This window comes from Corapipo altera, unplaced genomic scaffold (assembly GCF_003945725.1).
Source record: "Corapipo altera isolate COAL_440 unplaced genomic scaffold, ASM394572v1 23, whole genome shotgun sequence".
Classification (NCBI taxonomy): Eukaryota; Metazoa; Chordata; class Aves; order Passeriformes; family Pipridae; genus Corapipo; species Corapipo altera.
Genome location: NW_020884878.1, coordinates 16,776,743 through 16,789,873, shown reverse-complemented (window position 1 = coordinate 16,789,873; position 13,131 = coordinate 16,776,743). Strand labels below are relative to the sequence as shown.

Sequence of the window (13,131 nt, the reverse complement as noted above, 5' to 3'; positions counted from 1 at the left end):
TTCTACCTAGAGGTTTTGGGTTTTATAGGTTTGCGGTTTTTTTAATAGTGTAATAAATTTTGGAAGAAGCTCATGTCTTTGTTAACATTAAGTGAAACTCTGCCAACTAATTCACACATTCCTTCTCATTGCAGGAGGGATATCCTGCAAAGAAACACAGATAGCTAAAAAGCAACTGAAATTCACCTATTCTGTTCTCGCAGGGGGGAAAGGTGATCTGGTGGGAAGAACAGGAACCTTGCACCAAAGTTATGATGATCCCTTCCTGGCTTGGTCTTTGAATTGTAGGAGGATCATGTTCTGATATGAGGCTTCCAGTTAGATGTGGGTTCTACAAAGGCTTGTAAAGATGGAAGTGCCCAGGTACACAATCTGAATACCAAAGAAATACTGAATACTTCAGTGAAATCATTATGGATGTTGTCAGATGGAGGTTGAAGAGTTTCATGTTAGCTAAAGATATTTGAAAATGCTGTCTCCATTTTGGTCTGTCCTATCTCATCTATATAATACCAATGGTAGTGTTGATGTGATGAAGAAATAAGAGTGAAGAGTAGGATAAGCCTCATGGAGTTGCTGTCATCTGTGATGACAGATGCTGGGAGGGGTTGAACAGTGATTTCTTTGTCCTTGTGGTATTGTCCTAGACTGGAAGTGGCTAATAAACTGGTCTGAGGCAGCCTAGCCAGTTGATCCTCTTCTCTCTGCTTTATTTCTTTTCTTTCTTCTTCTTTTCCAACATTTGCAGGATACAGAATAGTAAGTACGTCAAATGTATTCGTACATTTTATTTGAAGTACTGAACAACAGGAGTGGCATACCCTTGTCTAGAATGCTGAAGATAAAACACCTTCCCAGGAAGTAACTTCTAAACTCATGTTCTTGTAATTATGACTTGCAGCTTCACACCTGTGCTCAGATGATTCAGAATCCAGCTACCTGCTTGTGGATGTCATACTAGCTGTCATTCAGATTCCTTCTGTTCTGAAGATCACTTTTTTGCCTATTGCTTGGATTTTGCCTTTGCAAGGTTTATCTGAGTAGGATAGCAACTGTTAGCTGCAAATCACAGAACAGTGAAAGGCTATTCTGTTAGTAGTGACTGCTTCCTTCTCTGCTCCTCTCAAAGGCATTAAACCACTCCAGAATAGAAAAGTGTTGTGGACTAATGTCATGCCCTTCTGAGAACTTTGTTGACGTGTTTCCAGAGGAACCTATGTAATACCACTGTTCACAGCTATAAGCAAAGTTGTAGCCAACTGAGGCTTCAAAACTTCAGTTTTGGGGTTCTTTGGGTAGGATGAAGCATTGGTCATGGGCTCATTTCCTAGCCTTCATTTCCACCAGGGGATTAAACTTCTAGGGAAGCAGGAAAACCTGGTCATGTTTGTTATCCTTGCATCACACCATATTTTATAGTAAACTTCTGTGAGCAAGCTTGGAACATATGATTTGGGCCTGCGTAAGAGGGAATATGTTCCTGTTCCCTCTTCTTTCTTGCGCTTTGTTACAGATTGCTGTTTTGTTGTGAAGTGTGCAGTTGTCTTTGTGCTCTTTCTTCCTGATTTTCTTGCATGTCCAGGAATGGAAGAATGTTTGGTTAGTGCTTTTTCTCTTCTGCATGAGGATCCTGATGGTAATGGTAGTGATTAATTGAAGCTTTTGTGGGCCTGACCAAAGTGATTCTCTCACCTTTATTTCACACTTTTCTTGTCATCCCTTCTCCAGGTCCAAGCACTACCTGCCAGGAAGATTCCTGTGCAAATCAGGGCATCTGTAATCAGCAATGGGAAGGCTTCACATGTGATTGCTCCATGACTTCATATTCTGGGAGCCAGTGTAATGACCGTAAGTAGACTTTTCCATTGTGTTGGTGAATTCTGACATTTGGGTGCACAGAGAACACATGATGAGTCATTCTTTCAATTGCAATACAACTTAACCAGCATCAAAGCCAAACTTTTTTTTCCTGGAAAGTTTGTATAAAGCATACAGCAGGTTATTTTCTTTTCTCATTAAAATGAAAATGTGCAATTCGGTACGTGTTGGTTTTGTTTGTGTTTTTTTTTCTTCTCTTTGAAAGCTAACTCAACCAGGCCAGTGGTGGTAATTGATGTTTACGGAATTCCTGGTTTAGAAGAACCAGGAATATTGTATGTAATATTTACATAGGTAAAAAATGGCTAGGTTTTCCGTACTGAATTATGCTTTGATATTTTTATTCAAACCTCAGTGAAAAAGATATGGAATGCCTATAAAATGAGTAATGTTCTACTGAAATACCGGCTGTATGCTAAGATGAAGTATTGGGTGCTGTTTGCTAGAATGTTCAGTTAAAACCAGTGATCAGTTAAACATACAGAAGCACTGTTGTGCTTCTTGGCATATTGATTTGCTTTATCTCAAAGCATTGGATGTTCTTCTTGGCCAATTGTTATTAAGATCTCTGATAAAATAATTGAATAAAACCCTTAAGTCTTCCTTTAGGGGGCAGATAATCAGCTTTTTGACATTCCCTCTGCTCATCATGATTTGGCCTTTACTCCTGCCTGGAGGGAGCAGATCAGTTCAGCTCTACTGTCTGCCTACTGTTATTTAGGGTGACAGTCCCCTTCTCCCTCACTGCTCCAAGGCAGGGAACAAAGAAGCACATTATGAATGCTGTAGTAAGCACAACAGTAGGCTTCAATAATTTGGTTCATTGTGTGTGTAAATTTTAAAACCAGAGAAGATTCTTACAGTCCACTCTGACCACCTGCAACTCAGAAGCTACTGCTTTTCATTAAGGGTATTGGTGGTAAAATTTATTGGTGGTACCAGCAAAGTTCACTCAATATTGGTGTCACAGCACTGTTATATTTGCAACCCTTTCTCTAAAAGTCTGAGATGTGGCTGAATTGATGGCACATATGACAAGCTGTCTAGCACATGGTGACAGTCTGTTTCTTCTGAAGGCTAAAAAGCCTGCTTTTCTGAGTTATTCATGTGTAGTGTTGCCTGCATTGGTCTCCCATTTCTCCCAGCACAGTTCTCCCAAACAAATACTGGAAAGGCCTATCAACATTCATACTTTGATAGTGGCTGTATGAAAAAATTACTGCTGACGCAGATTTATAGACTGTAATGCCATGCCTGGTGTTTTGGGATGCTTTGGAATTGGGTCCAGAAAAAAACGTTTCATATTGGAGTCACATGATCTAGTGCCAATTTTCTGCAGTTTTGTTTTGGTTTGCTTTTGTCAATTGGACACTCGCTTTCCCATTCTCAAACTACTTGTTCAGTCATTCAGTTTAGACTTGCTAAGCATAGCACACAAACATGTTGTGTGAAAGAAGCATGTCCAGGAAATCTCTGATATTATTGATATAGGTTTGTTTCTAATGTGTATGGCTTCACAGCTCCAGAATGTCACAGTGCCCTTGTTAAGCTGTTGCTTATGACTTACAGAAGGCTCTGAAGTATCAGGAAGGTTCCTGTGTCTGTAATTGGGCATTTCTTGCTGCTTTTTAAAGTTGTCAGCTGGAAACCATGCAGAGCAGAGAGGGGAGAGTTTGATATGAGTAGGGGTGATGTGGGCATTGTAGTAGCCAGTCTCTCAATGGCAGGCCTGGCTGGTGATTTAGAAATGCTCACAGGAGGATGTGGGTTTCAAAATGATCTGGAAAGGTAAGTCATGTGGACTCCTCCTAGAAGACAACAGGACTTCAACCAGGATCTTCAAAAAGTGCGTATAACATTTTTTGTGTTTTGTTTTGTTTTTGTTTTATTTATTTTTTTCTTTGTCATGTATCAGGACACTGAAAACAGAGTTCTACTCCTGATTCCCTGATACAGTTAGGAAGTGATGTGAGTTGTGGAGAGGGATAAGGCTTAATTCCTGTTCCTAGCTCTTAGATATGGTTGCTATTGTACACAAGTCTAATGGAAGTACAGAGATTGGCATGTTAATTGAAGTAAATACTCTTTAAACTGGATTTTAGTGCAAATAATGGCAGGGGGAGAAACTTTCTGTGTAACCTGAAGCCTTTTATTTAGAAATGCATTAAGATCTTTGGTAGAATTTTTTTTCTCCCCAACGGTCTAATTCTATTAATTTAGTAGACGGCTATTTCTACCTTCTGAGCAACTCGTGGTCTCCCACTGATGTAAATATGGAGTATTGAAGTAAATAGAACAGGTCTGGTTTTGCACAACGGAAACAGTAGTAAAAGAATGTCTTACTATATGTATTTTGCCTTTCCATTTCTATTAATCAACTTGAGTGTCCACACTGGAAAATTTGCATTTTCATGTGTTTGATGCAGAATATTCCAGTGCCTCTGAGACAGATAAATGAGACCTAAGGTGTTTTCTTCAATTATTCTTGATGATCTCCTTAGATTATCCCAAATTAATTATTAATAGGTGTGATTTATGTTTGGGTTTTTTAAATTATTTGCTAGGGTAAACTTTGCAAAGATATTTAGTCCTATCAATACTCAGGAAATCTTAGAGCACCAGTATGTCTTTGCTTTTTAATTTTTGTCTCAGGACTGGACTGTTAATCTTCATAATTCAGGTGCAACGGGCTAGGAACTGCTCTTTCTGAAAGATGAAGGGGAAGCACAGGTGGCAGAGATGCATGCTGTATACCTATAGGCATATTTATACATTCATCAGTATTGTTTAATAAGACAAGGACTTAAATTTCTCGTGGAAATTATGATAAAGCCTTTGATTTTAGCTGTTGTGTAGCTATGTTTTAGTTGTTCTTTACACTGTAGAAATCAAGATTCCTCAGAATAAGAAATTAATGGACGCTATGGGGGCATAAATTCAGTTTTAATATGCTTCATTCCTTATTGTAAAATTGTACCAATATTTAAAAAAAAAAACAAACATAGGAAAAACTCCCAAGCACCCCCAGTCCTCAAAAATTTATTTGAGAAGGTCTATTGTACACAAGTGAATTTAAGGGTTTGCCCTGTACGCTGGCTGGTACCAACATCTGTAAAGAAAGGCAGAAATAGAACTGATGGTATCATTGGGGATATGCTGGTTCCATTCGCCTTGCCATTAAGATCTGTTCTTTGTTTTTTGAAGTTGTTCCTCATTCTTCAGTCTTTGGAAATGTTTTAATCAGTTCAGCATCACATTCAATAATTGTGGGCTTCCAACCTGTTTTCAGAATTTACTCTAGGATGTAGGAAGTGAGTATACTGCAGTTAATTTAGGAATAACTGTTGAAATATGTAACTTTAAGCATGTAAGGTAGCAGTATTAGAAGTTAACCCACAACATTAGTGAAGTGTCTTGCATCTGGGGTGAACTCCATCCTATTACTGTTCTTAAACTGGATACAAGATGAAAACACAATAGTTAGACACTCCAACCTACCTGAGATATGACCTGTATTTAAGCTGTTGTCCTATGAACAGCTTTACAGATTCTTTAGCTTATTCATGTTCTTCTCTCTCTAGTCAAACAATTACATTTTCTTTTCTGCACAGAGAGAATGCATAGAAAGAGACATTGGCAATCTAGCTAATGGTAGTGGTATATGTATGTCAAACTAGATCATAGAAAACACTGCTTCTTACTCAGTGCCTCATGCAGATGAGTAACCCTGAGGGTCAAGCTTTCCAGGGGAAATTGCCAGGCTAAAACAAGTAAGTTTTAACGGAGGCTGTTTGTCTGTAAAAGCAATGACTAGTGCAAGCAGAGTATAAAACACCATTTCAAACAGCTTTTTTGTTGTTGTTGTTGTTTTGTTAGAACAGTTGTTAAGTCCATCTGCTGACTATTGATTGGCTTTTTGGAGGGGTTATTTATTCATTTATTTATAAACTCTGGGTTTTTACTGTTAATCTGTGAATCACATTTGGAGGAGGGAAGGATTGGAGGGAAAGGGAGTCATGATGATTTTGCTTGTTTATTCATTAATTTAGCACTATCACAAGAAGAGCTTTTGATAACTTCAGTTCTGTAATCACAGTGATGCTTTCCAGCCAAGACATTTTTTTCCCCCTGACTTAAAAGGAAGGATATCAAAATTAGCAAAAAAAGTCTAAACCAAATACTTTAGAGTAAAGCACAAAGTATTTTTGATCAATTGAGGAAGACTGAAGCTGGCCTCTTTGCCACATGTGTGTTCTAGGTGAGATGCCAAGGATGTCTGAACAGACCCATCCCTCTTGCATTAATACCCTTCCTTTTTGCACCCTACTAAGTAAGTGAATGAGTACCTAAGTGTATTGATGCTTCTGGAGCATTGTCTGTAAACTAGGTTGCAAAAAGGCAGTGGCAGAACTAGTTTCCCTCATGCCTGCTTAAATAGCATGGCAGAACTGTCATTAGAAGAGACTGCTAGAAGGGGAAATGGCTAAATGAGTAACCTTTACTTTATGCTTTATTCTGCTGTGTTCATGAGCCATTTGCACTCCAAACTTACTTTGCGCCACTGAGGAGTTAAGCTCATGCTGTCTGTGGCAGGATTCAGACCTCCAGTCAGGAGATAGACCCTATTCCCTCTCCCTTAGTATTTTGTGTTTTTCATCATCTGGGCCATTTTTTGTCCAGACTTCATGACCTCCTTTAATGTCAATGCCAGCATACTCAGATTGATTTACTTAGAGCCCTCTTCATTGTTCATGTTTAATTATCACCCATTCGTTTCTAATGTGCCCAGCTTACTCACTTACTGAGTCAGAGAGAAAGAGGTTGCTAGTATGTAGAAAATAAATCTGCATAGACTTCATTAGGCATGCATGGCTAAACCAGTCAGCTGTTTAAATATCAGCATGCTTAGGGATTTGCCTTTGATACTACAGAGACATCCGCCCTACATGAAACAAGAGTCACCTCCGATTTATCTTGAGTGAATCATACTTCATTACAGCAGGTCAGGCACTCTGCCTACTTCTTACTTCCCTCCTCATGCTTTGCTCTTGCTTACTTAGTGCTCTTTTACATGTTATAACTAGTGTTTTCTGGCTGATGGCTCATTTCCAGTTCCTAACCTAAGCCTTTGGTGTTTGCTGACTGTGACAGACCTTATCCTCTGAGAACTGGGATAAAAAGGAAGGGAAATGCAACTGTGTGCTTTAGTACATGATGTAAATTGTACCACTGTGATTTGGGTTATAAACCCTGCTTTCACCCTTCTTACCACTGTTAACTTTCATTTGTGCTGCAGCTCCAGGACCTGTAGCATCTTTAGGGCAAGGATCTGGTGCTACTTCTTATTAAAGCACCATGCACTTTTCTGATGCTTAGTAATAGCCCACTACATAATTGCCTTAGCACTTCAGTGGTTTAAGAATGCTCATTGCTTTTCAGTGTACTGAAAGGCATTTTCCTGCCCCTAAGTAACAGCTGTAAAACATCAGATCAGACTGCAGATCAAGAGCTTGTTTGCCCCTTTTTCCCTTTGGGAGTCATCTGGAATAGGCAGTGCTGTCAACATTAGAGGGAGAAATTTCTGCGTCCCTGTTTGGGTGAGAAAGAGGGAATTTGAGTGACAGGTGCTTCCTGGAATTGCTTCATCTGCCCCTTCTAGCTTCTCAAGGTGCCCTGACATAAAAATGTTTAATGTCAAGCTAGCCAATGTCATTTAAGTGTTTAATTGTGAAAGCTAGCCAACTTTATCCTTTTGTGATCCCCAAAATGCAGATAGGTCTCTAGTGAGTAATTTAATTTTGATTCCTTCAACAGCTTGGCAGAAGGAGCATTTAGAATGAGAGCTGCAATCAGTCATTGATATCTGTGCACACCTGCCTGCTGTCAGCACATAAGCTGTGGTCCAGCCATGCTACAGACTTCAATAGCATGGAAGGAGAGGGACTTTTTACAGGTGGGAGTGATTACAGCTTCTGTTATCAACCTCTGAGCAGTTCAGTTAATTCTCTTCCTGACACTGCTCAGCAGCTATGCCATTTTCATAAGCATGTCACAGAAGGCTTTTGCCATAATTGTGTTGCTTGTGATCTCTGTTCTCTCAGACAGTATTTTTTTCTTAATGTGATACTTTTTGGTAGTCATGGCAATAATTATAACTTTTCATCTTAAAACTAGCTGAGTGAGTAGTACTCTGTCCTAGGTATTTTGTCCCATGAAAAAGCTGACCTCTGAAATGGTTCCTTCTGTAATGGCACACCCAGAGTGTAAGCACCGATAAGACATTGATGTAAGCTGATGGCAGTAGCAGAAATATTGCACAGCAGAATAGGAGTCTCTGTTTGTTCTGTTACCCCAAGCTCCATTTGTCAATGATGATCTCTAAGCACATCTTTCAACTAGATGTAAGATAATAAATTAAGTGTTCTAAATTTTCAAGTGTAACAAGGATTTGATTAATTTTAAATTTAGATTTTTCCTTGTAATATCCTGCACATGTTTATATTTAAGAAGCAGTAAATGTAAAAACTCAGGAAAACACTGAAACAATCTTCAGCCGTCAATTTTACTTTTTAAAGATTCTTTTCTTCTTAGAGCAGCTTCTCCACAGAAGATGATGGAGTACTAAATTTGGAAGATAATGACAAATGTGTGTAGAGTTGGATTTTATGGTCAGAAGTCATCCTGAGCTTGAGGACCTTTATTTTAAGTGGATTTTTTTTTCACATAATGCTGTGAAACTTTTATCCTCAATTGTATTGTCCAAATACTTCCAATAATCTCACTATAACTATGGTTTCGTCAGCATGAGGTGTTTTGAGTGCCATGTGGTATGCAGCTAATACCTGTACTTTTGCAAAGAAGAGAAAAAAGATCCTTGCAAAACCCAACTTGTCTTTCAGCTGTTGCTGTTGATCTGCAACAGGATACCCCAGCCACCAGTCCAGGTGAAAGCACAGCTGACTTTGATCATTGCCTCCAATCCTCTGTGAGTCTGTTGTAACTGGCAGAATGGATTATGAAAAAGTGATTCCCATACTGAGTCTACTATCCTGCATGGAAGCTCTGACTTGCAATAATTTTTAATCCATTTTTTGCCCCAGCTGGGTTTTGTGTACTCTCCCATCTTCACAGTACCCAACTGAGTTAGACATCTGTGCTTTTAAGTGATTGCTCTAAGTTTGATGTGTCATAAGTGGAGTGTAATGGTGTTGATGAGATGTGGTAGGGTTCACTCAGTGCTTTCCCAGACAGCATGGAACTGTCTGCTGTAGCACACACCATATTGCCTTCTTATTCATGTTGGGTCCTCAAGGTGATTATTGTTTATTTCCCAGGCTGTCTACATAGAAAACAGTTTGCAAAGAGGAGCCTACATTAATGGGTGAGAATAAATAGGCAAAGACTGAAGTTGAACTTTTGTATTTTATGGGCTAGTCTTTGTGGTAGCATTTATAAATACAAAGTAATTATTTTAATTTCAGTGAGGTAACTTGAGATTTATGCCCGTATTGGCAGATCAAAATCTGGCATGGGATTCTCAGAGTCCACATATCACGTATGTCTAATTGTTTTGTATTTAAGAGGCATATATATGTTTTTATACCTTAGACTGAAAGCTGCCTTTAAGATTACAGTCATTATGTGGACAAATCTAGGTAATAAAATATTTACAGGGGGTGGGTAGCTGAGAGAATGCCAATGTACAGAGAGATTCAGGCAGTGCTACAATTTTTAAACTTTTTCTTCTTGCTGGCTTTTGAACCTTTAAGTCTGGGGCTACTTAAGGGACAAGGCTGGGGTCAGTAGGGAGAGAGACAGATCTTTTATGCTTACTGTTTTTTGCAATGGAAATTGTTAACAGATAAACAAAGGCAGGAGGAGTCAGAGATCCTGAAAGAGATTCTTTGTTCACTATCCAGGCTACCTAATGTACTAATTATTTCCTGTCATTGACAGAAGGCTACCTATTGATCTCCACTGGAGTTTAGCTGTATATAGGAATATACCTTTATTACGTTGCAATCTTGTTACTCAGGAGCTGGTATAATAATCTCAGCTGTAGAACACTGGGGATTAGATGAAAAACCTTGACTAAAGTTATCTTAATAATGATCCCTGAGGAGCAGATTGCAACTGGCTGCTTGGGTACCTGTGAAACAAACTTTGTGCAAGGGAGCATATTCTGGATTTCATTATCTTTGTGGGGGTGTTTTGTTGTGTATTGACATCCAAGGCCCGGGAAAACACCAGGAGTGGAGTCTGGGACTTCAGTTGCCTTTTGCTGTCCTTAGAGATTTTGGGTCACAAAAGAATTTCTCTGATGGTGGAAGGAAAAAGACTTTTCATTAAAAATCCCAAGTATAATTACATAACATGAATTCCATTGGGGTGTAAATGTTAACTGAAAGCCCAGTTAGCTAACAGCTGTCCACAGAAGAAAAAGCTTTCAAATCTGCGGGTGTCATTTCAATCTCTTGGGTGCATAAAGTGCTGGTGAAAATTTTTAATGGGTGGTAGTTTAATCAGTGAAAACTTCACATTTAGGGCAAGCAAAGCTTTTCCTATTTCAGTGAAAATCTTAGAATAACTCAACAGAAAAAAAAAATGAAGGAATAAGGAAGCAGGATGTGGCTGATTTCATTATTTTCAAAACAAATTTCAGGATTTATTGACTGCATCAAAAGGTTGAATTTATTTTTAATATTAGCAGAGAACATTTAAAAACCTAAGAAATAAGAAAATTAATCTTAGTTTAAAAGTGTTGACCTAAGTTAGCTCATCTTCCTCTGCCTAGGTTTATTATTGAATCAGCTGCTGTGTTGTGATTTCCTGAGGCTCTTCCCAGACTTCTGTGTTGGAGATAAGCAGCATGAGCCTGTGGTGGCCTCCCTGGCCTGGAAGATGCCTTTCAGATGCTTCGGTTGCCAGCAGGGTACTTGAGAGGGTAATCTTGGGCAGGATGGGGAAAGAGAGTAGAAAATTATGCCATCCCTAGGAAAACAGAGTTTGATCTTTGTAGTGTGCTTTTGTTCAGGTGTCTCTAAGCCTCATCCCAAGAGTAGCTGTGCTCACGTCTATTGAGTAACTGTCTCAGATAACATAACTGTCCTCTAGTCCAGAGTGTCTTAACTAGACTCTGCTTTAGTAATACAACTGCCAAATATAAGCATATTTTTCTTCCAAAGAGACTCTGGCATGTTTATTTTGAAGGAATTGTGGTTGGAGCTCTGTTCTTCCTCTTGTCTCTGATCTGAAACCTAATTGCATTGCTTGACCACAGCAAAGCTGGTGTCAGGTTTGCTGGCTTCCCATAACTATCTGTCATATTTGTTTTCTTTCTTTTTTTTTTTTCTTTTTCAGATTCACTAAATGACCTTCTGTCTGTTACAATTCTACCCTCTGATCTAAGGCAAATGATGAAGATAGATAGCAATATTACAAGCCATCCATCATACAGTTTGTAGGTCCCCTGGAGACATCTGTGTTTTAAAGAGTTCATCTGTCACAGATAGTTTTATAGTTGAAGACCACAAAATGCAGAAGAGATGGCTAATATCAGTATTTCTTTTTACTACTAGGGACTTCAGCAGTCAGGTGTCTTTCACTTGAAAATGCAGACTGTCATGAGAAGTGCCTGTGCACTGGGGTTTAGATTATGGATCCAAGCACGTTATAGAAGGCAGCGCTACTGCTGACATCAGCAAAGACTCATTCTTCTGCTTTGCTGTTGTAACACCGGACTGGTTGTGTTGCCAGTGCAGAATGAACTGAGCAGACCTGGCTTTCGAGCCCTTGCTCTGTGTGAATGAGCAGAAGTTCTCAGAAGCAGTGACTGTGAACCTGACTGCTGGCAAATGGTCGCAGGCGCTCCAGCTATGTGATGTGGGACAGGAGAAAGTCTGGTTGAGGGAGTGTAGGTGTCTGTGAGAGAGAGAAATACCAGTATATATCTTGAGGTCAATGGCATATTTGACTTCAGAAAACATGAAAGGTTACCCAGTGGGGCATGATTTTGATCTCTTGTAACCATACTGTCAGCTGTGCAGAATATATATCTGGTAGATGAGTTGCTATGCATAGATACCTGAAATACCTGTCTGAACTATTGCTGAGTTGTGCACATTTGCATGGTATGTTAAACTAGGTAGGGCACCATATTAATCCTACATGCTACATAATGCTGAAGCATATAGTGCTGTAGCATGGAGAACATCCTCTGTATTCATCTCGTTATAGTTATTTGAATGCTGGGAACCGAGGTTAGACAGAATTGTCTATACTTCCTGTTGTTAAGCACAAATCATAAGAATTAGGTATTTGTATACTGTCAGAAAAAAAACAAACAACCATAAACAAACAAACAAACTCCCCCAAACCACCAGTCTGTTTTCTCTTTCTTTTTTTCTCCATGTTTTTGCACTTGTTACCAGTGGTGGATTTACTCTGCACTTGTCCCAGCTGGAAGAGGTTAGAGGCTTTAATCCCTTACCTCACCTGACTGAAATAGAGATACTTCTGATGAACACTTGAAACATGAATTTGTGCTTTGTCTTAAGCGAAGTATCCTCAGAGAGATCCCCGCTTGGCTGTAGAATTGCTAGTGGTAGCTCATGTGCGTGGAATATCGATAGTTCAAGTCATTTAAACTTAATTTAGGCACACCAGAGAACATACTTAGCCCAAATATCACACTTGAGAGACCTGTGCTAAACTCATTATGGGAGCTATTCAAAATGCATAGACAATATATTATAGTGCTTTCTGTTTTAAAAATCTTTCATCCTGGAGAGCAGGATAAACTAAGAAAAATCTTTGAAATATTTGCTAAAGTGGAGCTAGGTATAGCACAGTACTTTAGATGGAGCTGAAAGTAAGAGCAACTATATCCTCCTCCACAGAGACCTCTGTATTTGCCTACCTCCTTTAGAAGCCAGGACATTTTAATGCTTTCTGTTGCAGATATGAATTTCTACCTGTCAATGAAATTGAAACTAATCAAGTCTTCATGCTTTCAGTGGTGCCTGGACATCCTTATTTATGACCAGTAAGATATGAACCAGCTGGGTAACTTAAGTTTCTCCTTCTCAGATGCTCTGCAAACATACCTCCACATTTGGCAACAAATACTTAAAAGGATTGAATAGCTGCTTTTCTGAGTCTCCTTTTTCTAAATGGAAAAGGGCTTTTTTCTTTTCCAGTACTAAAGAGGTGGAACAATAGGTTGTTAGTCCTGGCAAGTTTAGTATTTAGAGA

The 13,131-nt window shown here is 39.1% G+C and overlaps 1 protein-coding gene across 20 annotated transcripts in view; it reads left to right on the top strand.

Moving 5' to 3' along the window:
• NRXN3 (neurexin 3) overlaps window positions 1-13,131 on the top strand; it is a 1,012,014-nt gene that overhangs the window by 472,144 nt on the left and 526,739 nt on the right. For all 20 annotated transcript variants that reach the window (XM_027638371.1, XM_027638372.1, XM_027638389.1 and 17 more), the window contains one exon: window positions 1,729-1,848. In XM_027638371.1, the coding sequence (XP_027494172.1) occupies window positions 1,729-1,848 (120 nt within the window). The remainder of the gene's footprint in view (window positions 1-1,728; window positions 1,849-13,131) is intronic.